The sequence below is a fragment of the Malania oleifera genome, chromosome 9 (genome assembly GCF_029873635.1).
Source record: "Malania oleifera isolate guangnan ecotype guangnan chromosome 9, ASM2987363v1, whole genome shotgun sequence".
In the NCBI taxonomy this organism is placed as follows: domain Eukaryota; kingdom Viridiplantae; phylum Streptophyta; class Magnoliopsida; order Santalales; family Ximeniaceae; genus Malania; species Malania oleifera.
The window spans coordinates 81,045,580-81,070,748 of record NC_080425.1 but is presented as its reverse complement, the minus strand read 5'-3'; the positions used below and the strand labels follow the sequence as shown (position 1 = coordinate 81,070,748).

Below are 25,169 nucleotides of genomic sequence, written 5' to 3'. Positions count from 1 at the left end.
TGAATGATCATATTTGAAAAAACTAAAGACAGTTGTTTTAGAAAGTTATTGTGCATCATTTGGGTAGTTAAGAAGAAAGTGATGAAGATAAGAAAATATTTTTTTTTTCCTTAAAAATTTAGCATTAAATGTGTTTGCACAGTAAGTTTGGTCTTGACAACAAAATAGTGTACTAAATCCAATTGACTTAAAATTTTGATAGGTCATTCATGACTCATCTCATCTTCTTTTCTTTTAGACAATTTAACTGAAACTTGATTTTTTTAGGTTTGATTTTGTGGTTTTGACAATATCTATTTTTTGGGCGATCTTTACATTTCTCATTTTAATTTGATTTTACATACTGCTTTATATGTGTCATCTAATTTCAATTTGTATTCCTAATAACTAATGCCAACATATTATCTAATTTCAATTAGTAAGGACCTTTGGTAACCTATTATTTTAACATTATAGAAAATTATAAGCATATTTATGTCTCTTGATTTAACAAAATATATTTCACCTGTTATGATTTTTTTCTCTTTTTTTTTTGTGATAGTGCAGCCAATTTGTATTTTTGATTGTTAATTACTTTTAATTTTTAAATAATTGGTTATTCTACAAGCGTCATATTGAATTTGTGAAATAAAATTGGATATGAAAGGCTTAAAACAAAAAATTAAAAAGAAAATACAATGAAACAAAGTATAAATTATATTCAGTTATCGTGTATTTTCTATTTTGCCATCACATTCATTTGTTAAGAATTAAGAACGTTGACGGCCAGATGAGCACGAATTCGAAAACCTAAGGGGTGATCTTTGTAATTAAAAGAATGCTCAGGGAGCACAAAGCAAATTTTTCATCATTGTTGACATGTTAGTCTCCCTTTCAGGTTCCAGATGATCCGACCCGAACAAGGGAGGGCAGGTCCAGAAGACTCGGTTGCTTCGGAACCCGGAGCGTGAAGGATGGCGACGACGCCGATGGTGTCGGCGAACGCCGCTCCCGGTAATCAGAACTTCGAGGGGAACGCCGTCATGGCGGCAGCGCCTCCGCCTCCGGGGACGGACATGACGGGGATATGCTTCAAGGACCAGCTGTGGTTGAACACGTACCCTTTGGACCGAAACCTCGTATTCGACTACTTCGCGCTGTCCCCTTTCTACGATTGGGCCTGCAACAACGAGCAGCTCCGTATGCGTTCCATTCACCCTCTCGATGCCTCTCATCTCTCGTAAGTTCCATCTCTCAAGAATTTGAGCCTAGCTGTCGATTACCGGACAAGTTTTGATGTTCGAGTTTTGGGAATTTGAAGCATATGCCAGTTATCCTGGAAATTAAATTAACATTGGAAATAGAAACTTGATAACTCCGCTTGGTTGTTGCGAAAGAAGAAAAAGAACAGTTTATTTTGGGAGTTACGTTGTGTGAGGTTCATACAGCAATTTTATTACTAAGCTTGGGCCACTAAATGGATCCATGGGTGTTCTCATAGATAAGGATGGTGGGATGGGACTTTGTGGAGTTTTGTTGCATGGTTGTGCTTCCACTGTGAAATCTGGGCAGTCATGGGAAAGACTTTATGGCCAACGAACTATGCTGCCTGTGACACTAGTGTCTGTTTGGTTCACAGAATGGCTATTCATTGGAATAAGATTGAATATAGTGTAAATTTTGGGAATGTAGGTAACTGTTGTTCCTTATATGTTTCTCATTATTTTATTTAACATGTAATAAGAAGGGAATATGCATTTCCATGATGAAATCTGGGAAGAGTTATTACTTGTCTATTCCTCTGTCATGGTATCATAAAAAATTTCACATTATTATTTGCTTTATGATAACAAGATAATATTTTGTCTAACTAATTGTAACTAATTTATTATAACTAATCTAGTCCTAGGAATAGGCATTTCACAATCCAAACTTAACTTTAACGCTTCAAATACACTTGGTCAGCACTTCGTGCATCCAATAAACTGCAAGGGAGGTTCTTTTGTGATAAAGCTCTGTAAGTGTTTTAAGCATTTAACATAGGTTCTACATTATAGTCCTACATCCTCCTTATAGCACAGCTTAAGTGATGGGGATCAACATGCACTTAGAGTATCTTTTGCGGATATTGTGACACGTGGATGACCACCCAAAGTCCACCATTGGATGTGAACTTTATTTGTAGCAATTGAAGCTTCTCTTGGAAGCTAGCTTGGATAGAGGATGACAACTTGCAAGTCAAAGAGTCTTTTTTTTTTCAAGAAGCATTTATTTCATTTTAAGTTCCTAGACTCCACTATCATAATTTTTCTAGTTCCTAGGCACCTATTTTCTATGAAAAATTATTTCTTATGAACCTCATTACCTATGTTTTAAATGTTTTATTTTACTTTTGTATTTTCTTTAATCTTTAAGAAGCCATGTGCAAGTCATGTGCATGTAAGGCTATAAATATGCCATCACTTGTATTGTGAAAGGCATCATTGCATTATTAATTAAAAAAAAGGAAGCCTATGATTGAACTTGTGAATCTTGTTCCCCTCCTTGTAAGTGAGTAGTGTGAGGCTACGCTCCATCTCCCTGGAGATTGGGTGGTGAGAGACCACAACAACATCAACATCATTATCAACACTACACGCCCACTCCTCTTTCATAGCTCACAACCTCAACCTTCCTCAAGCTTCATTCTAGTGTCAAGACCCTTAAGGATCAACAAGCTTGTTCGTGGTGCAATCGAGTAATCGTGTGTCTTGGTGTTTGACATTCCAAACCTTTTGGTAAGCTCGTTTCAATTCTTTGTTTGTGACCATCTAAAACAACCCCTAGAAATACCTTGTAAGCCTTGAAACTCTACCCTAATCCTTGATTGAAAAACCTTGATCATTCTCTTTGACTCTTCCTAGATTTTCAACATGAACATAGTTGCTAGTAGCGTGCTTAGGGATATTTGATTTGTATGCTAGGACTTGTGATCTAAGACTTCTAATATAACATCTTTTAAAGTGAATTTGATTACTTGAATGAAATGATCAACTAAGGGTTTTTAAACCAAATCATATGTGTTTTCAAAATCTCAACAACCTGTGATCATTAGAATATATTTGTGATGTTCATGCTTGGTTAATTCAATTCTTCCCATAGATTGTGATATTGTGTGTGCTACAAAGAGGGTTAACCGTAGGACTAGGGCTACTTAGAACCGTCCTACATCATTAAGTTGTGCCAAGAAAGCAGCCCAACTTTTCTTGTTTAAATTAGAGCTATCTTTGATGAAAAATTTATGTAGATTTACTCCACTTCTTTGGGAGAATGAATAAAAATACCTCTAAGCTTGCAAGACTGATGCAACAAACAACATCTTGGGCATTGTAAAAGGCACTAGCTATAGACAGTCATTGAAAGTAAGCCTGAAAGAAACAAGCGAGGAGAAAACTCTCAAATAGCTGATAGGGAGTCAGTATCCTTTTAAAAAACAACAGATTAAGAATATTAGCAATCTGTTCATCTAAAAAAAAAAAGAATATTATCTATCTTCTTAGCTGAAACCCCAGCTATAAAAACAGAGCTTTTAGTTTATTAGGCTTTAATCCAAAAGCAGAAAAGAAGTCAGCTAAGTTCTCCTTAGTAGCTGCATCAACAAATTCTATAATTCCTCCTCCACTAAAGCCAATAAATTATCTGCAAAACAAATATGAGTACTATGAAGTTTCGGACCTTAAGGCTGGTAGGCGAATTTCTCATTGTTTAGCAGAGAGAGTTCTATAATAGGAGCCATGTTTATTCGGAAAAAAAAAAAAAGAATTCCATTCTATTGTGATTATAACAAAGTTATATTTAAGAAACTTGGTTAATTTAGAATGGAAGAAGTGATATATCAAGAATTTCTTTGGGTATATAATGTATATGTTTATATAAGTGAATGTATATTGTTATCTAAATAATATATAGAATATCCATCATATACAGTGTAGGCATGTGGTTCTATATTAACTTATTGTCATGTTCTTTTCAATTTGTGTCATAACTCATGTCCTAACGTCACTTCATGGTTTACAAGCAACCCCAACCTTCTACAAGGCTATTCCAAAGCATGAAAAAGCTTATCATTTAAGATTCACACTTCATTTAATCTTCTTTTTTCAACTTCTCATTGGTGAAAGGGAGTGTGTTCATGTGTTGGAATTGCTTTCTTATCTTTGGAATTGGCTGCATTTAAAGAAATCACTTGAGATAGGGCTTTAGTTGGCTAGATCACAAATTTTTTGCTGTTGATGTTATTCTACCATCTATTTGCAAGCATGCATTGTAGTTTTTAGTTGGCCAGGCTGTCTAGGACTTGTTACAGTCTCCTACTGGGTGTGATGAATTGTTTCTTATTACGACACTGACATTTTCTAGGACAGAAGGTTTGATGTAGGACGGTTCTAAGTAGCCCTAGTCCTACGATTGACCCTCTTTGTAGCGCACACACAATATCACAATCTATGGGAAGAATTGAATTAACCAAACGTGAACATCACAAACATATTCTAATGATCACAAGTTTTTGAGATTTTGAAAACGTATATAATTTGGTTAAAAGCCCTTAGTTGTTCATTTCATTCAAGTAATCAAGTTCACTTAAAAGATGTTATATTAAAGTATTAGATCACAAGTCCTAGCATACAAATCAAGTATCCCTAAGCACGGTACTAGCAAGCATGTTCATGTTGAAAATCTAGGAAGATTCAGAGAGAATGAACAAGGTTTTTCAATCAAATATTCGGTTAGAGTTTCAAGGTTTACAAGGTACCTTTAGGGGCTGTTTTAGATGGTCACAAACAAGGAATTGAAACGAACTTACCAAAAGATTCGAAATGACAAACACCAAGACACATGAGTACTCGATCGCACCACAAACAAGCTTGTTGATCATTAGGAATCTTGAGACAAGAATGAAGCTTGAGAAAGGTTGTGGCTGTGAGCTATGAAAGAGGAGTGGGCGTGTAGTGTTGATGATGACGTTGAGTCGTGGTCTCTCACCATCCAATCTCCGGGGAGACGGAATGTAGCCTCACACTACACACTCATAAGGAGAGGAGCAAGCTTCACAAGCTTAAGCAAAGGCTTCTTTAATTGATAATTCAAAAGTCCCCTTTTATAATACAAGTGATGGCATATTTATAGCCTTACATGACCATGCACATGACTTGCACATGGTTTCTTAAGATATTAAAGAAAATACAAAAGTAAAATAAAACATTTAAAACATAGGTAATGAGGTTCCTAGGAAATAGTTTGTCATAGGAAATAGGTACCTAGGAACTAGAATAATTATAATAGTGAAGTCTAGGAACTTGAAATGAAATAAATGCTTCTTGACAACCCAAGACTCTTTGACTTGCAAATTGTCATCCTCTTTCCAAGCTAGCTTCCAAGAGAAGCTTCAACTGCTGCAAATAAAGTTCACATCCAATGAACTTCAAGTGGTCATCCACGTGTTACAATACCCGCGAAAGATACTCGAGGTACATATTGATCCCCATCAAGGTTTTAGTAGTTCATTGACAAGAATTTTTTTAGAGATAAGAAGAAAATAGTTATTGGAAATTGTTTGGTTGCATTTAGGCTAAGGTTTTGGCTAATAGATTAGATGAGGTGGTGGGAAAAGCTGTTGGCCTTATCAGAATACTTTCGTGGAGGGTCATCAAATCCTTGATGTGATCCTTACTGCCGAAGTGGTGGATAGCAGAATAAAAGGAGGTCGTGTAGGGTTGATTTTTAAACTGGATATGGAGAAAGTGTACATACATGTCTCTCTAGGGTTTCCTTTTCTACGTATTGAGTCAGATGGGTTTGGCTTCAAGTCTCGCTTGGAAATTGGTTAGAAGAGGGGTCTCTCTGCTGAATTTTTCCATTTGCATTGATGAGCTCCTCTTGACCTTTTTAACTCTTCAAAAGGCCTAAGACAAGGGGATCCTTTTTCTCCTTTCCTTTTTATTTTGCCTACAAAGTCACCTTTGGTTGAAAACCAGGGCGTCTTAGACACACACAGTTCATTATAATGACAGCATTTTTGGAGCAACCTTTGGTTGGGTGGATGGCATTCACTATGTAGGTTTCATTTTAAGGGGTTGTTTTGGTATTCATTTCATTAACTCAATGGCATCATGTTGGTTTCTTTATTTTCCCATCTTGTAACAAAGGAAGCTGTAGTCTCATTTGTTTTTGCTTGGCTACTCCAAATACCTCGTAGCCACCCTAAGCTTGAAGTTGTACTGTTGTTGGTTTTTAAATTCGTGGCAGAGATCCTCCCTCTTTCTCATATTTTCCTTATCTAGAAAGAAGAAGCAATGCCTGGCTACCCCAGATTGGGACAAGTGGAAAGTTTGAGTCATGTGTCTTTGTCGGACCATGCAGCTACATAGTTGTAACATAACTCATAAGATGAACAGATGGCTAACCTGTCTCATCAATGCAGTTCAACTCAGGCATGATAATTTTTTGAGGAAGGCATGCTTTATGGCACGTGGAAAGTGATTTGAGGGCTTGCTATCCCATTATTTTTTATGAGAGTTTTTTCAACTATTCCATCTTGTTTCTTAGGACATCTGTCTCTGTCATTTTCTTTTCATGAGCAAGCTTATTGAGATAGCTGACTTATCATCTCCCTCTTGATATTGCTGCTCATCAAAGGTGTTGATGGACTCCTTATTCTGGTTGCTGGGTTCTTTAGTTGGGTTAACAGTGTCGTACTAAGCACCTCAAAGAAATATTCCGTCATGGCAAAATTGGCAGCCATTGCTTCTTAAGTGTACAGTCTCGCTTTTGTATAGCGCTGCCAAGTAGCCAAAGTACTGTTAGATGATTTTTTTTTTTTTTAACATCTCTTTTTTCAAAATTAACTCACCTGGGCAAACTTAGGTTAAGGATTTGTGCTCCAATTCCTAGTGTGGACTTAAATTTCAATTTCAGTGGAAATTTTGAGGGTTTCAGTTTACACAAATTTTAATTTCAATAGAAAATTTGATTTCAATTTAAAGAAACACAAGAAACTTACAAGAAGTTATGGAAATTATGAATAAAACACTGGGAAATATTATTGGGTCTAAAAAGGAGGGGGTTTGGGTCTTGGCAGGTTGGTGTCTAGGAGCATTGCTTTGATGGATAAATGGCTTTGGTCTTTTCCTTTAGAGGAGTCTTCCCTTTGGCACGAAGTTATTAAAAGTAAGTTTGGCATGCAGGGTAATGTGTGGAATGCTAATTTGTTGTTCAGATGTTCTTTTGAGAGTCCTTGGAACAGTATTTTTCAGGTTTACCCTCTTTTTATTCCTTATAGTATTGTGGGTAATGGGTACCACATTTGGTTTTGGGATGACATTTGGGTGGGAGATTTTGCACTTTGCACTTCTTTTCCTCATCTTTATAGGCTGTCCTCTTTGCATAATGATCCTATTTCTTAGTTCTTTATTTCTAATGGTAATGATGTCGCTTTATATTTCCATTCTCGAAGGTCTCTTAATGATAGAGAGGTATTGGAGCTCACCTCTTTTTTATGTTTGTTGGAGGATCGTCCTTCTTCAAGGGCAGACTGATGGATATGGGTCCTTGGTTCTTTGGGGGAATATTCTTGTAAATCTGTTTTGAGTATTTGTCCCATACGAACATGTGTTTCCAGCTTCATTGTACTCTTTGGAATGCCAGAGTCCCCTCTAAGATTGAGGCTTTTATTTGGTTAGCTGTTCTTAAAAGGGTTAACACTACTGTTGCAGAGTAGGATGCCCTTTTCACGGTTTTATCTCAGTATGTTTGTTTGTTATGTTTTGGTAATTCAGAATCTGTCTCTCATTTGTTTCTTCACTGTTCCTTTTCATGGAGGATCTAGACTGTTGAGTAATTTATTTGGACTGTGGAGTAGTTTATTTGTACATTTTGGAGAGAATTGAATGTATCTGGAATTGTTTGAGGATCTATTGGCTATCTCTTTTACAAGTTTGGGAGGAGTAGAGATGGTGTCGCGTTGTGAAAGTGTCATATTTTTGCTGTGTCACGAGGGATTTGGTTGGAGAGGAATGCACATATATTCATGGGAAAGAAGATGCCTTCATTTATGCTTTGGGGCAGTATTCAGTACTTGGCTTTGTTGTGGGCTTTTGCAGCTGGCTGTTTTAAAAGATTATTTTTTCAGAATTACAGCATGACTGGAGGGTGGAGCATTTCTATATTTCCTTTTTTTTTTTTGGTTCTTTTTTTATTTTTAGGAAGATTTTTTTGCTGTTTTTTGTGTACTTCTTTTCTCTTAATAAAATTTCTTCTTTTCTATTTGAAAAAAAAAAAAATGATTGCAAGTAGTTTAGCAACAAAGTAAGGAGCCTCAAATTTTGCTTTTTTTTTTTTCAATTTTAATTTAAATTCCTGAAATTTCAGCTGAAATAATGTAAAAAAAAAAAGCGTAGTTGGATGTTGATTTTGTTGTGAACCCTCCAGAATCTGAGACCGTGATGTCAATATATGTTTTGTTTTCATTATTCTTTAGGTCGAGGCTTAAATTCTTTAACTTCAAGGACAAGGAAGGACATAGCCATGACTCATTTTGTCATTTGGATATGGCCCTTGAACCTTAAATTTTTTTATTTTTTAAAAAAATCAATGCCGTAACTCCTAGAGTGACAAAATTTTTGCCAACTGGTCATTAGGATATAGTTGTTGGGCTTTAATTTTGAGGAAAACCCCATTTTTATGTGAGACCAATGTCAGAACTCTTAACAACTTGAATTGGAATTTAATTGTCTTCCAGTGGTGGGGATGCTCTTACTCTCAGATTATTTTCAATTAGGGTGCAAACTTTTGGTTTTTCTTTTGATCATTAGCATGCAATTGTTGTGTTTGATTTGGAAAACATCTTTATCCTTTTAGGTAGCTTAATGTTATGGTCTACTCTTAATATTATTCCTAGGACTGCAAAAGAGCCAAGCTGAGCCAAGCTTTACCATGCTCAAGCTTGTTTATTAATTTTTTAACTGAGCTCAAGCTCGAGCTGAGCTTAAACTGATCTTGAATATTGTTGCTCAAGCTTGTTCATTTATGCAAATGAATGAGCTCATGAGCCCTTACCAAGATAAGCTACTAAGATGTTCATGAACCTTTTGGTTCTTTTGGAACCTCGTATTGTGAAGGATGAGAGACTTACGAATTTGTTTAGCAAAAAAGTGAAGAGGCTTTTACTGATACTGCCTCAAGGTTTTTTTGCCCCCACTGAGCCAACCTATTGTTCGTGAGCATTAACCCTATTACTAAATTTAGGTTATGGAGCTTGAACTAAACAAGTCGAAGCCCACATAGTCCCTGCTTTTAAGGCCACTGCAGTCTATCTAGCCTAATTTGAGCATAATCCAGGCCTATTAAAGGAGCCCAACCAAGCTTTTAACCAAGCTGCTCTCGAGCCAAAACGAGTTGAGCCCGTTCATGCTCAGGCTTTTGTTAAACATGCCTCAAATTTGGGCTCAAGAATCACTAATTTATAGAATCAAGGAACTTGAAGGAGCTCTTACCAAGCCAAGCTCTCGAGCTGCTCATTCAGGCTCCCTTCTTTGATATCCCAATGTCACCCTAACCACCCGTGGGTTCAAAATTTTTCCCCGAATACTAAGGCAGTGACTTTTCATTTTGAAGGCACATTGGTTATATAGGTTGACAAAAACGGACAATTAGTGACTAAAATTTTTGAACCATAGCAGGTTTTCTTGGAATAAGGTGCTGGTGGTTCTACCTTTTTAGTGACCTTTATGTGGTTGCACAATGCAAAGTGCAGGCTATGGGAATCATTTTTTTTTTTTTTTGTTTTTCTTAAACAAAACTTTTTGGGTCATTAATCATCAATGCTAAGTAATTGTAGGAGGGTAGAAAAATTCAAAGATAACCTCATATGGAGGTCTTTCTACACTCTTGGAACTGCAATGTAGCCTTGGTGACATAATGGATTAAGAAAAGAGGAAAATGCAAATCCAGCTTTGAACCATGGACTAGGCTTAGCTGAGCGCTTATGTCATTCTATATCTTTTCTTATCAAATGACATATGTAGCTAATGCACAAACTCAATTCTCAACATTTGTCAGCCTGTTTTTTTGTTTCTGATGGACCATGTATAACTTGGCAGACTGGCTGGTTAAAATAAAATGAATGTAACACTCAGTGTACAAGGCTACCATGCCATCCGCGGGGGTTCTGGTGAGGGCAAGGCGTATGCACACCATACGAAAAATCTTGTGCTTTGATTTATGAATATTTCATTTGATAGACTGACAGAGTAGTTAATAAGAAGTGTTCTTCCAATACCATACATCTGGCATAAGGCACTGTAAAAGACTCTGATTAGTTTGTACTACAGGAAAATGACAGGCACGGAATATGCCTTGAGTGAAGTTATGGAACCCCACCTCTTTGTTATTCGCAAACAAAAGAGGGATAGTCCTGAAAAGGTCACACCAATGCTGACTTATTATGTTTTTGATGGTTCCATTTATCAAGCTCCACAGCTGTGCAATGTTTTTTCAGCTCGAATTGTAAGAACTTTCCCTGCTTTTCTTTTCCTTTCCTATAGTTCCTGCTAGTTTCTATGTATTATTTGCATCTGACATTCGGTAACCAAATTGCAGAGCATATCGATTTAACTGGTGAAACAATTATTCCCATGACTGATACTGTGGTACTTAAGTACTTCAGATATTTTATGGTCACAACCATAAAAACGATCACACTAATCAATTTATGTTCCTAGGTCATTGCTGAATCAGTTGGAAAATTGATCTATTTCTCCAATGGATGCCACCATTTTTTAGTTATCAATGACTACATCAGAGACATGCATCACCAAAATTATTGTTGATTGCGATTTTCCTTGCTGTTAGCCTATCATTTAAGCACTAGGAAAGAGCACTGTTTCACTCATGATAATTTAAATTTTCTGTCTGTATTATGTTTCTCTTCTGCAATTCAATCAAACGACTTCCTTGTGCCCTGCCTTTGAAAAAATGACTTAACGCAGACTTTACTTTAAATTTAAACTGAAATTTTCGTATGCTTTGCCTTCTTGCATGGGAGCTTTAGTTAGTCTTCCTAGTGTTGAAATTGGGAATGCAAATGCCATTGTGGGTTTCAGATGGTGATGGATTCATCTGGTAGAATATTTAAGGTTTTCAGGTTACATTGAAAGGCAGTCCAGTGTTTCTTTTTTCCCCAGGATAGTTGCTGCTGCATCTTGATTGTATACTTATGTGGTAGGGAAGGGCTCTGTATCATATATCAAAGGCTTTTACAGCTGTTGCATCGAAGTTGGAAAAGATTGGATACGGTATATGTTAATTTCATTCATTCTTTTGTTTTTGGTTCTTATTGATGATGAAGTCATCATTTCTGACAGATGTTTAAATGTTTTAAGAATGTAAAATGCTATGGTTACCATATCAGGTAACATGACTACTCTAGATTCCTAGCAACTGAGGAAAAAAGAGGAACAAAAGTTTTATATAGCTATATTTGCTGGTTTATCTTGGCATATTTTTTTTGGCCTTTTTTCCATATAAATATTTTTTTCAAAATTTGAGTTCCATTTTAAGTTGTGCAGCTAATGAATGTAAGAGTTCTGAACTTAGAGAATTTTAATAGTAGATGCATTTGAATACACTTAATTTATATGAATGGTGAAAAAATATATATAGGTGAGAGGAAATGGCTAATTTTATATTTCTCAACATGGAAGTTGGACTACCTGTAGTTTTTTGTTGATTTTGTCATTATTTGCTGCTGGGCACTAAATCTTATTCACTGATTGTGGTAGTTCTGTTTTGCTCTATCTTTCTTGGGAGTATTTGGTTGTCCAAATGGATTCAATGCATGAACAACACTAAAATTATGTTTGAATAGATTTCAAAATACGTTGCAGATAGTATTCAAAATAAATTTTTTATTTCTTAGAGTAAAGTTATTTTCTATATTTTTTGAACTTCCTTCGTACATGCGGTGCCTGTTTTTTATTTTTATTTTTTCAATTTTAAAATTTATTATCTATAAAAAGGATTTTTTCCCCTAATAATATATTTCATTCAATTTTATTTTGTTTGGTATGGTAGACTGGTAGTATGTACCTACAACATGACTGTCCTATACAGTTACATGCTGCTGAGAACAATGAGCCGATGCAATTGCCAGTGGGCTTTAAAACAGCCACTTAACTCTTAATTCCCAAGAAAAAATAGCAACCGATGAATTGGTTGGACTTTTTAACATTATGCTTATGAAATAACTCTTTTTTTGTGATATATATTACTAATTTTTGAAGAATCATATTTCTCCATGAGAAAAGCGATGGTGAGATAGTAATCTCCTCAAAAGAAGTCATATATTATTGATTCATTTAGTTCCATTGATTTACCCCTCTGTGGTGGCTTCTATATGTGGTCTAGTCTTGGCCAATATCCTGTCTTGTTTGAGAATTGATAGACTTTTGAGTAACTGGGGAATGAGAAGAGCATTTTTCTAGTGCCCTTCTTTTTCTTTTCCTGATAGCATATGTTCCAATCATTACTCTATTTTACTGGTTTGAGAAGTGAAAGTAGAGATCTTATATGCCTTGTTGGGGAGGTGGAACAAGTCGAATGTAGTGGGGCTCGCTAGTTCTGTGTTGGTGGAGAAATTGAAAATTTTATTGAAAGTCACCTGAAGAGATGGAAGCAAATGGTGGTTTTTAATGTTTGGGACAAAGGAGGCTCTCATTTGGGAATAAACTGACTTAGATGCTAAATTGGTAGTCAGACATGCTATAATAGTAATTTAGTTTGGAGTGTGGAGTTGAAAGGGAGGTTGCTAATGTGATTCTTACCATTAGCATATGATGCCAGACTACCTTATTATGATGCCATTCATCTAGTGTGTTTTGACTAGACGCGTATTTTGACTAACGTAAAGGGATTTCAACACAAAATTCTTTCATAGAATGACCAATGCTCATAGGAGGCATGCTCCCATGGGTTTATGGTAAAGAGGCTGGGCAGCAAACAGTATGCGGGCCCCTGTTTCCAAAATAGCTCCTCCTGATCAAGAATGTTTTAAGGCTCATGTCTTTCTTAACTTCATCATCATTAATAATAATAATAATAATAATAATAATAATAATAATAATAAAATAAAATTCCCCTTATTATGGCAGTCTAAGCTAACGTGATCCTGCTTTTCTCATTTTTCTTCAATATTCCATTTGTTTCTCATATTGAGGCTGCCATTCAGTGGAATTCCAATGAAGTCAAATGCCTGCAAAGCCTGTGCTATATGTTGGTGGAATTCCAACAAAGTTGAAACCCAGAAAAGCCCTGGCTGATGATATGGTGGTCAGCTGGATGCTGTTTTGTTTTACAATGAGTCAGTGTTTTGCATTAACAAATAATTATTTTTTCACTGTCAATGAGCCATTGACACGTGTTCTCTGATCATGTTTTGTTTGCATTGACACTTTGAGTTAAGAAGCTACTTTTTAGCTGTTTGATTGCATTGACATGATGGAAAAATTCTTGGTTCTCATGCGATTACATGCATACCACTTCATAACTTTGTATTTGCTGGAAATATGGAAATAGATTCATGTATCAAAAGAAGGTAGTTAATTGGCAATTCAAGCAATTAATCACTTGCCTCTATTTTAGTTCTGAAAACGATTGGTGTGAATTAGTTCTATTAAGATTGCAAGAGAATAAGAGTTATTTGTGATTTATGATCTTTGTTTCATGATAATATGTAATGTGCTTTATTTTGTTGCCAACTGTAATAAATGCAAGGAACAATATTTGACAACTGCTATAAAATACTCTAGGAAATACAGTTTTTTATCTTTATTTTTATTTTTTATTTTTAAAATTTCTTATACTCTGACACTTTATTATACTTTGACACTTGTGAGTAAGCTTATTTGTTTCTAGGTGTTTCTTTGTTTATAGATATATAATGTTTAGTTTAACCTGTGATGTAAATTTATTTGAGTACGAATGGTATTTAATGAACTAGCATATATAGAAATTAGTTTAAAATTTTAAAAAATAAGCGAAAAAATTCTAATATCCTTGAGGTAATATTGTTAGATTTCTTTTGTCAGGTAAACTTCTATTATGATGATGTAGATTTTTTTTTTTTACAATTACTTGTATTTGATAATTCAATTTGTAAAAATTTATTTATATATGGTTTGATAAATTTAGTGAGTGAACGTATTCGTAAAATGAAATAAACTAAAAGCTCAATGGTGAGTTTAAACTCAGTGATGAAATAATGAAGCTTGACCCAGCTTCGCTTGTTTCCAGCCCTGGCATTAAGCCATTAACTTATTAAGGTTCTTATCAACATTAGGACTTATAATTTTTTTTAAAAAGTATTTGCATGGGAAAAAAACTAGTCTCAAAAAATATCAATGATCACTGACCCCCTTATGAGTTTAGAATCATTTGAGTTTTTCTTAAACATGAGTCCTTTTCATGGTTTGCACCAAATAAATACTGATAGTAAGTATTCCATCTTTATTCAATTGCATATCCTTTCTTTGTGTGAATACAATTGCTGATGTATAGCAACGATTTGTTAAGCTCATTTCCATTGTTAACCTTAAATTTTATCACTCTCTCTAATGTATGTTTTGCCAATGTTTGTTAATTGATGCTACTTTTTTTCATCATTAACCTTCAGTGTTTACTTCATATCTAATGCAGTTGATGCTGAAAATGAGAGTGCGGCCTTTGAATCGAAGGTTGGCAAAGAGACAATTGATTTTAAAGAAGTCAAGCGAGTAGATCACATTCTTGCATCCTTACAACGCAAGGTAGCTTGGTTATGTGTGGACTAAGTCCCTATATGCCTACATTGCATAGCATTTATTATATCACATGAATGGATGAAAGTTGCAGGGTAACTTGGTTATGTGTGGACTAAGTCCCTATATGCCTATAACGCATAGCGTTTATTATATCATATGAATGGACGAGAGTGCCATTAATGGGTGCTGATCCTACAAGGGAGGCCCTAATCTCCAAGTCTAGCATTTTCCTTGAGTGGCCCAGAGTCTTATTCAGCACATTTTCCACCATCAAAATGTTCTTCAGCACATCTTCTACCATATATATGGAGCATCTTCTATTATTTTGATGGAAAAAGATGTACTGAAGAACAACAATTACAAGTCATTTTGATGGTGTATGCATACTGGTAATTGCAGTATATATTTTCTTAGGACCAATTTACTTGGGGCAAATATATTTTTCTCGCTGCATATCAGTTTTACAATTTAGCTATTTGCCTTCTGAAGCTTTTCCTCCTCTGGCTAATTTAAATTTAAGCAACAGACCGAAAATCCAAAGTTTGACCTCCTTGCCACTAAGGGTTGCACTATTTGGTTTAGCCAAAAGTATGATATGTTTTCTTATTGTCTAGTGTTGTTAGTGTTGTATGATACACAAGTAAATGAATATATTCTCGTGTATAAATCCCATTTACTGTATGTTGCTTCATGATTAGAGGGATTTAAATTTAAATCTTTTCCAAATTCACCAACAGAATCCATGGACTTTTACTAAATTGAATGGCAAAGCATGACCATGCAAGAATCATCATATATCTAAACATGCTAGCACGTGATCCTTCACCAGTTTTGGCTAGGTGACTTGTTTCTTCCTTCTAGGTTCAATAAAGGAATTCATTGTTTTTTATGCTGTCCTAGGGCTGGGCATGGTTTCTCAGCCGAACCATACCCCTAAAATTAACGGGAATGGGATGGATATTTTGGTTTATGAGAAAAGGCTAAATGAAACCAAACAGTTTCAAATGGTTAATTGAAGTTTCGTTAGCTGGGCTCAAGGTCTGTACCCAATAATTAACTGAATTGAACCGAACTTAGGAGCTTGGAGATGGTGCACATGCAGCACTGCAAGTGCAGTGGAAGGTGAGGGTGGTGATAGAGAAGAACATGAGGACACAGAGACTTACCCGATTTTCTTCACACTCACGCGGTGAGATCTCTCTCTCTCTCTCTCAATATAATATTTATACTTCCAAGAAAATTGGCTGCCTTGGTGCCCTCATGCTCTTCTCTATCGCTACAAGTTGGCGTGTTTTCTGATCCCCCACAAAGACGGAAAATCATGTGATTTCAAGATGGTCATCTAAGGTCATGGCGGTGGCTACCGCTCTCTTGTTCCTCTTTGCTGCTGCATTGTCAATGCTGGATGCTAGACAGATCAATTATCAGCTACCACTAGAATTATCCACTAGAACTATGGCGAGGGAAAGGAAAATAATTGCAGAGGGGAAAAGGGTCCAATGGATTGTGGAATACTGTTGGGCATAAGGTGTAAGGGCATAAGGAGGAACATAGCTGTGCAGCTGGGGTTTGGACATAAATTATTAGAACATAATATAACATATATTCTAAATATTTATAATATATTGGTTTGGTTTGGTTAATGCAGTTATTGAATTGCCAAACTGAAATGGAACAATTAACCAAAAAAAAAAATTAAAACTCCAAGCTGATAAAATGGTTACCTAATTTTTTGGTTCCATTTGGTTCAGTTTTGCTTTTTGTTTCAGTTTTTTGGTTTTTTCTATCCCCTCTCCTCCCCAATGCTTTCAACAACCACCACCATGTTGAGCATCCACATTCTAAATGCAATCAATATTGTCCCTGTCAAAATCCTACTTTTCAGTCAAGTTGTCCAGCTACTGAAAAATTCACGAACTTCCTCAGGTCATTTTTGACATGGAGCTACATCCTTGTTGATATGAGCCAAGTGTTGTTCAATTCTTATTCTGCCACCCCAATATTGTTTCAGTTCTTTGGTTTTTTCTTTCCCACTCCTCCCCAATGCTTCCACCAACCACCACCATGTTAAGCATCCACATTCTAAAAGCACTCAATATTGTCCCTGTCAAAATCCTTCCTTTCAGTCAAGGTGTCCAGCTACTAAAAAATTCACAAACTTCCTTGGATAATTTTTGACATGGAGCTACATCCTTGTTTATATGAGCCAAGTGTTGTTTGATTCTTATTCTGCCACCCAATATTGTTTCCCATAATATTGGTATGTGTATATTTTTTTTATGAGGAAAATTTATTGAAAAGGCATCTAGGGGATGCCAGACCATGGTACGGCAAGTCAAGCACCCCGAAGGGTGTAACAATATTGGCATATTAACTTGAACATATCACTCTTAAAGCTCCACCATCTTCTACATCAATAATCCAATGTGGGGTCAACCCCTCTCTTTCCCTTCCATTTGTGTTAATCATTCTTCAATTAAAAAAAAAAGAAAAACAAGGATCAAGGAACTTCACATGCCACCACTTACATGAACAAAATCTGCAAAATCAATGGAACCACAAAACCCTATAGAAGCCACATACTATAGCTCCTATTTTCTTTGTGGGAACAAGTGGGAAAAATGGATTTTAAAACCCCCTTGAAGATTAAGAAAGAACCTTCTTCTTCTAAGGCTAGGGATCCATAACTTTCACTTTTGATGAAAAGAGAGAAAAGAGGCTAAGTAAACAAGGTGGGGGATGTCTCACTCTCACTCTTTCCCTCTCATGAAACGATTCTCCCCCCCTCATGCGTACGTTGCTATGAAGCCTATTACTATATGTTGGAATTGGTGTGTTCCCAAGAGGGGATGAATTGGAATTTTAAAAATTTATCTCCTAGGTTAAATGAAATACATGTATAATACAACCTAGGGTCTTTCTATGCAATTCCAATGCGCCAATAATATAATGTACGGAAATTTAAATCAAGCGCATCATTCATACCATATCATACATGTGCAGTAAATATAAAGTGTAGAAATATAAACAAGGCACACGATATGTTATCGGGGTTCGGCCAAATGTGCCTACATCCCTGCCTCTAGCTTACAAGACCGAGGATTCCACGAAAGACTCACTTAATGGGTGGAGCGGTACCGATTACAATCAGGTCAATTAGCACAAAGTTGACCTCAACCTTTACAATCAAGTCAATTAGCGGGGCTGACCTCAACCTACACCTTAACGGGATGGTGCACCTAGCTTTCCTAACCGGGTCTAAGCCAATCCGGGACTATTTCAAAGGGCTAGTCTCTCTCTTCAGGCCCGTGCCTAGAAATACAACAGTATTTTTCTCAATCAAGTTGGTACAGTAATTGTACTTTCATGTAAAGTAGATATGTACCCAATATGCGCAAGTAATAATCAATCCACACCAAACATGTAAGAACTATAAGCTCAATGGTGTAATATATCAACTCTCAAATATATTTGCAATCGATGTAATCAGTGCGTGAGAGTGCAATCAATAAAATCTTTGTATCACAAGATGTATTCAATCAACATGCTCAAACAAAAATATTAGCCAAACAATATATATATATATATATATTTCAATCAGCAGATTTTCTCAATCGTATGATGCTCAAGTAATGTATATGTTTGGTTTGCAAAAAGAGTTTAATCTTTGTATTCAACAAAAGATATAAGTCAATGAATATTGCAACAAAGATTTTTATCACATAAACAAATATTTTTTCAAAGGTTTGTCAAGATAAAACATACAAGATATTTGAAAAAGTTTTGAAAAAATTTTGCAACCAAAATGAAATACAAACTTCACAAGATATTGCAATGAATATGCAATAATCAGAAGTTCAATAGAAGTCTTCTTAGAAGAGACTTATTAACAAAGTCCCCTAAGAATACTTAGGGTTTTGCTCTAAAAAAAAACCGTATCAATCAAGCACAACACTTAGTGGAGCAAATCTAATCAACACTCAAAACAACTTACAAAGGATTTTTGGCAATATAAGAAGATAAGAATGAGTGTATGGAGCTCAGAAATGAGTAGTATGAATTTTGGATTTTGAGAGAAAATTTGCTAATTTGGTTTTCTAATCTACTTGCTAATTATTCCAAATGAAGGGGTATTTATAGACTTCCCTTGAATTATAACCGTTAAGGACATGATTAAAATAATTATAAAAGATTTAACATTATTTAATTATTTTAACCCTGTTTAACCGTGTTAATCGTGGTAAAAAAAATAAGTCCAGCCCGAGAGCACCGGTCAACCAGGACAAGTTTGGTCGACCGAAGTTCTTGGGGTTCAGTCATGATTTTAAATCGCGGTAGCGGGTAGCGTAACGTAACGGTAATGGGTGTAACGGGAAACAGGAGCAGTGGATGTTACATAACGGGAAACGGGTGCAACGGCCGTGAATTTTTTTGAAGCACGCACAACCTTGTGCATATTAGTGTACTTGCATGTTTTAAGCTTTTAGCCATTCTTAGAAAGGGTTTTAGTGTATTTTGGACCTTTAGTTCGAGTAACTAAGTTAGTTAGTTAGGGCAACAAGTTTACATTTGTTTTAAACCATCATTGATAAAAAATTATGTGTGTGTGCGTATTTATACTTCTCATTGTTCTTATCTAGTGATAAATTCTTTTGTGTGCTAAATGAATTAATAAAATAAAATACATTATACACTCCATTAATCTATTAGACACATAAGACATACGAATAATATAAATATAAAATAGCTAGAAAAGAAAGAAGGTTGAAGTTGAAAAATAAAGAACATAAATATCACATTACTAATATTATTAAAAAAAAATTCCTAACAAGTTAGTATTTTGATATTGTTAATTAATGCATCTATTGTGAGTATTTAAAGAAATACTAAATTTTGTATCATTGTCATTCTCATTATAATCTTTTCCCCCTCTTGCCATTTGGTATATTGAGAATGCTATATGAAAGAGAGAAAAAAAATGAGAAGAAAAAGTAAAAAATAAAATATTTTTTTGGTGTAACAGTCCTGTAGCAGTTACGTAGCGGCCTTTACGTAACGGTCGTGGTCCGTAACGACCACTACGGCCGTGATTTTTCTTCCCACCAATTTCGCGGTGTGTAACAGTATCGATAACCCAAAAAACCTTTACGTAACGGCATTACGTAACGGTCGCGGCCTTTATTTAAAACCATGGGTTCGGTCGACCAAGCGTGAAATGAACTGTGGTCTTTGGTCGACTGAACATGTAAGTCCGAAGGCAATTTTGAATATTTGCGAGGTTCGGTCGACTAGGCTGAATTGAACTAAGCCTGTCGATCAACTAGACCGTGTGGGAACTCGGTCGACTAGGTTGGCGGTAGTCAAAAATCACTCGGTCGACCAGGAAGTCAAACTGTTGACTTCCTTGGAAGTTTGGTCGACCGGGGCCAATTGAACTATAGGAGTTCGGTCGACCGGACCGTGGTCAACTAGTTGACCCGGTCCAGGTTTGGTAGACCGGGGGCAAAATGAACATGAATTTCCGATCAACCGAAGGTGCACATTTCGTGCAATTTAGTCCTGTTTCATCCAACAAACACCCTATTTCAAGTAATCAAACATGTGTATGCATGAGTGAGTGTCCTAGGGTCATTTCTAGGCCTTTTTGAGTGCACCAAAAATATCTGGTCTCGGTCGACCGAAGGGTGTTCCTTAAGGTCTTTTTATGGTCATTTTGATTTTCAGAAGATATGTAGGGACCTAGAGTTGTTCTATGGTCTTGAGCTTGTAGTTCCTATATGCATGAAATGCAGATTATTACAGACATTTTCTTAATTAAATATTACAGACCCGAATAGAAATTACAACAATTAAATTATAACGAGGGTCTTCATTTTCCTCCAAGTCTCCGAGTGTCATCATATGATACCATCAAGATAAACCTGCACATCAATTTGGTAGACATTAGATACTTGAATATTTGTCATAATCAAAACAAGGTATGACCCATAGGGTCAACACTATAATCGAAGAACAGATTGAATGAAAATCCTTCAATCTATGCTTGGACAAGGTCCCGAGGGTGGGGGGGTTCTCTTCTTTGCTTTTGGTTGAGAATAATGCTGTTTGAAACAGATGGTTTATGTTTCCATGAGGGGCTGCATCCTGGTTTGCTGATGGATTGTCGTTCATCTTGAATGGAAAGGGAATTTTGATGTTTGCACAAGTGTATCATGCAGTGTCAGCTTTCGATTAGGTGGATGAAGGTGTGAAGTTTTTGGAGTATGGGTTGGGGTGGAAAGATAAGAAATTTTCAGTGTTTGTTCCTTGCAGCACAAAGGGCAATGGATGGTGAACTTCAAAGTGATTTTGCGAGTTAGCTAGGGACTTTTGGAAGGATTTTTGAGGTGTAGCTGCAAATGGTTCTTCACATCCCAGATTGTGGAGTCAGGTGGTGCTGGAAAGCAAAAAAGGTGAAGACTAGGGTCGCAGAAGTCAAGATCTTTCTAAAAATCAGGGTATGGAGGTTCAAAGAGAAGAGTGGTGCTGTATGTGTGAAGGTGCCCTACAGCAGAAGGATTATGGGATTTTGGAGACAGCTTCCAGCGCAAACTGATCAGAATTGGCTGACTAGAATGCGAAGGAAGCTAGGGTTCCAGTGGGAGATGCACTTCTCTCTGAGCCAGCCATGCTTGATTTCGGGGAGGAGATCATGAAGAGGAGTAGGCTGGGTGGTTTTTTTTTTTCGTGTTGGACTTAACCCAAATAATTGAAAAAGGAGGAATGTCTCTTTTGTCCAAACTGGGCCACTTATTTGAGCACACTCGATGTTTTGGTAAATCTTATATGGTCTGTAATATTGAGTTTATGAGAGGACCTCACTTTTGGGCTCTCAACACTGAATGAACAAGGTGATTTAGATACTTCCTTGCTGGACCCCAACAATGGGCAGGCCCAAACTACTTCTCCTTGCACTCAAGAGACGAATAGTGGGAAGGAGGATTCAATACCTTTGGATAATGGACTCTTTTCAGAGTCTCCAGCTCTCCAAGTAACAAATCGAACTGAACAAGCTTCGGAACAAGCGTAGAATATTTGCAAGTTAGTTTTTTGACAAGATTGTGGTGTTAGAGATGAGACAAGTTTCCAAGAGGAATTAAAAGATGGGGTGGAAAGTGGTGAAAAAATCAGAAGCTAGCTCCCTCCCCCCCACCCCCAAGAAAACTGCAGTGGGGGTGGAAGGCAGCTCGTATGGGTGGTGAGATGAGGAAGGTGTTTGTTGGTAAGAGAGAAAAATCTGGTGAATCAGTGGCAAAGATATTAAGAAGAGGTTCTAAAGGAGAGTTTATATATAGTGGAAGACTCTCCTGCAAAGGATGCTGGGGGCTGCAATTGGCAAGTAAAGGAAAGAAGGTAAAGAAATTGGGGGATTTTTCAGATTCAGAGAGTAACGATATTAGTGAGTGACTGTAGTGGGGGGTGGTTGTTGGATGAGATTTGAGAGCAATAAAGGTGCGTTTCTGGTTCTTGTGACGAAATAGGGATTTATCTTATGTTTATCCTCTCCATTGGAAGGTTTGGAGGGAGTGTCTATTTTCGAAAGTGATGGGTTGATTTACACAATTTACAGCATAGGGATGGAATTTTGCCTAGACCCGTGAAGGAGATTCCTGAGGAGTTAGAAGCTCAAGATTTTTTGGATAAAATGTATTTAAGGTTCACTGATTTTGGAGGAATTGAAGTGCATGGACAGTGGCAAAAGTCCGAAGATCTTGGTCAAAGGGAATTAGCCAATTTGAAGAGCTCGGTAATCATGACGGAAAGGTTTTGAAAAGGGGTTTCCTTGGTTAATTTTCTTTAGTTTTATTTTGTGATCTTTTGTTTGTGTGCATGTGTTTTTTTTTTTTTTTTGCTTTCTTTTTTTTTTTTTTTAAATGGCCTTTTCTTAGAGTCATTGTCCCTTCAGTTGCACCTTCTCTTCTTTCAATCTAATATAGCTTCATCATAAAAAATAAAAAATAAAAAAATACAGAGAGAGGGATTTTTTTTTTTAGGGCCAATTGGAAGTCGTGTTCAGTTGAGCACTCTGTGAGGATCTATATCACGATACGGTATCGTATTGTGTGTGATACACAACAGGTATCTGTCATGTTCTTGAGTAGAAATCATGAATGAACTAATAGCCAAGTATTGGGAGGAATGGGGAAGGAACAGTTGCATACTGATGTCATATGGGTTGCCCAAGGAAAGGGTGGTCATTTGATAATTTCTTAGTTAATAGTTCGAGTGTCCAGGGCTTATGCAAGTATATATGTACAAGCTTTATGAGCCTTTTTCTCACATGTATGGTGAGGGATAATTATCTTAGCATGTTTTGGTACATGTGTGCAGCTATGCCACTATTTGGCACTTACCATGAAGGAAAAGTTTTATTTAGTGTTAACTTCATTTTGTTGTCTTATAATTGTGTTCTCATGCGGTACTAGCTTTGCTTTTATCTATTCTCTGGTAAGTGTTTGTTTATCATAAAGATATACAATACAATACAATACACAATACAGAACAAAAGAAAATTGAGAGATGATGTGATTCTGGAGTTTACTATGTTTTTAAATATATCATTAATATATATTTTTGTGTAATTATATATAGAAATAGCTTTTATATATGTGTCTTATATATTGCGCTAAACTGAATACTTATACTATATATTTGCCTATCTGAAAACCAAGCGGAAAAAATTAAACCATAATATTCTTTTTGGTTTGAGTGTGGTATATAAAAAGAGGAAAAGGGGGGGGGGGGGGGGAGGGGAGTGCGGAACTGTGCACACCTCTGCTTGCTGACTTGATCTCATGTTACCGTTCTTCATAACAGACTTTAGCTTCACACCTGCCTCCAGTGTTAAAGATTCTTGTGTTTTCTTTCAGGATAAATGTTTTAGTTTTATTGAAATTTAGTTCAGGAGGGATTTACTTCAGTTTTTCCGGTGGTCTTTGAAAGATTCTGACCTTTTGCTTCAGTTTAAAAAGTTAATGGAATTTGATCCCCTTATTCTCCAAAGCACTGGATAGGCATTTATGAAGGAAATTATCTCTAGTAGGTAATGTGTTTTGTATTATGTGCAGCTACCGCCAGCCCCTCCACCGCCACCATTTCCAGAAGGTTATGCTCCACCTGCAGCTGCGGAAGGGGAGAAAGGCTCTGAACACCAGCAAGCGGTGGAACCCCAACACCCTGCTGTTGATCCCATTATTGACCAAGGCCCATCCAAAAGAATCAAAATTTAGAAGAACGAGCAGTTGTGTTCCATCTCTTTGGAGGCTGTCAAACAAGACCTTTTCTGCATCCTCAACTACGCAAAAAGCAGAAGCTACCTGCCACAATTTTTTTTATTTATTTATTTCCTGCCATACCGGAGTTTGCATCTCTTTGTAACTTATTATTATTATTGTCATTATAATCTTTCCTCTGGAAAACAGCGGGTGCTTACCCCTTGTTAGACGTTTATTAGGTGACATTGAAATAGGTGTCCTAAAAGAAATTGTGAAGATTGGGTATAACTGCATTTCTTTAAAACGCAATTGGGAAAAGAGCACGTCTGCAACTATGTTTTGGGGTTGGATTCGCCGGCCTCCTTTTGGCAAGTTGTTTCGGAGTCGTCCCTTTTCCAGAGTCGCTGCATGATTGTTTGGCACTGCTGCCTTGATATTTTTGGTACTTCTCGTTTCCAAGGAGGATTTCCTATTCCCCTTGTTGTTGCCTGTTCTCCTTAACCAAATCCCTACCATTTCAATGAATAATAATAATAATTGAGTTATGTGAAGAAATAAAGAAGAGGACAAGGCAGTTCTCTCGTCCCATAATACCTTCTCCATATCCCTGGATTGAAGATTGTGATGTTTAAATTCAATTGGCATCTTGAAATGCATGCCATGCGGCCTACTTCTAAATGGTTTCTTCGTACGTCAATTTTCTGGTAAAAGTTTTGAAAAGTGCTTTTCCCATGTTGGTGGCTTTGACATCTCTCGCTTTTGAAAGCGCAGCCATCATATCAATAGATCAGTCTCGAGTCTTGCAAGAAAAATAGAAAACAAGCAACTTGAGCAGGCTCGAGTTGGCAGGAATCAAGTCTAACAGAAGGAACTGACTTCTTAAGGGAGAGGACCCTCCTTTTACACCTGGTAAACCCTATGTGCACCGTTGCACTTTCACTTTCTTTGGGTACAAAGGATCGCTGCTTCTATTAGGCAAAGACCATGTTGCAGCCGGTGGCGGATGGTGCCTCCACTACTTGGTAGAGTTTTTTATCCAAACAAAAAAAAATACACACACACACAATAATGGATGAAATGGGAAAAAATTATAAATTTGTATCCA

General features: G+C 36.5%; 1 protein-coding gene across 1 annotated transcript; it reads left to right on the top strand.

Annotated features, from left to right (window-relative positions):
• Positions 1–773: 773 nt before the first annotated feature.
• Positions 774–24,382, top strand: LOC131164098 (mediator of RNA polymerase II transcription subunit 6). The gene is made up of 6 exons (XM_058121064.1): positions 774–796; positions 878–1,219; positions 10,347–10,521; positions 11,240–11,309; positions 14,707–14,816; positions 23,918–24,382. Exons 2-6 carry the CDS (start codon positions 954–956, stop codon positions 24,077–24,079), a joined length of 783 nt encoding a protein of 260 aa, XP_057977047.1. The 5' UTR covers positions 774–796; positions 878–953; the 3' UTR covers positions 24,080–24,382.
• Positions 24,383–25,169: the final 787 nt, after the last annotated feature.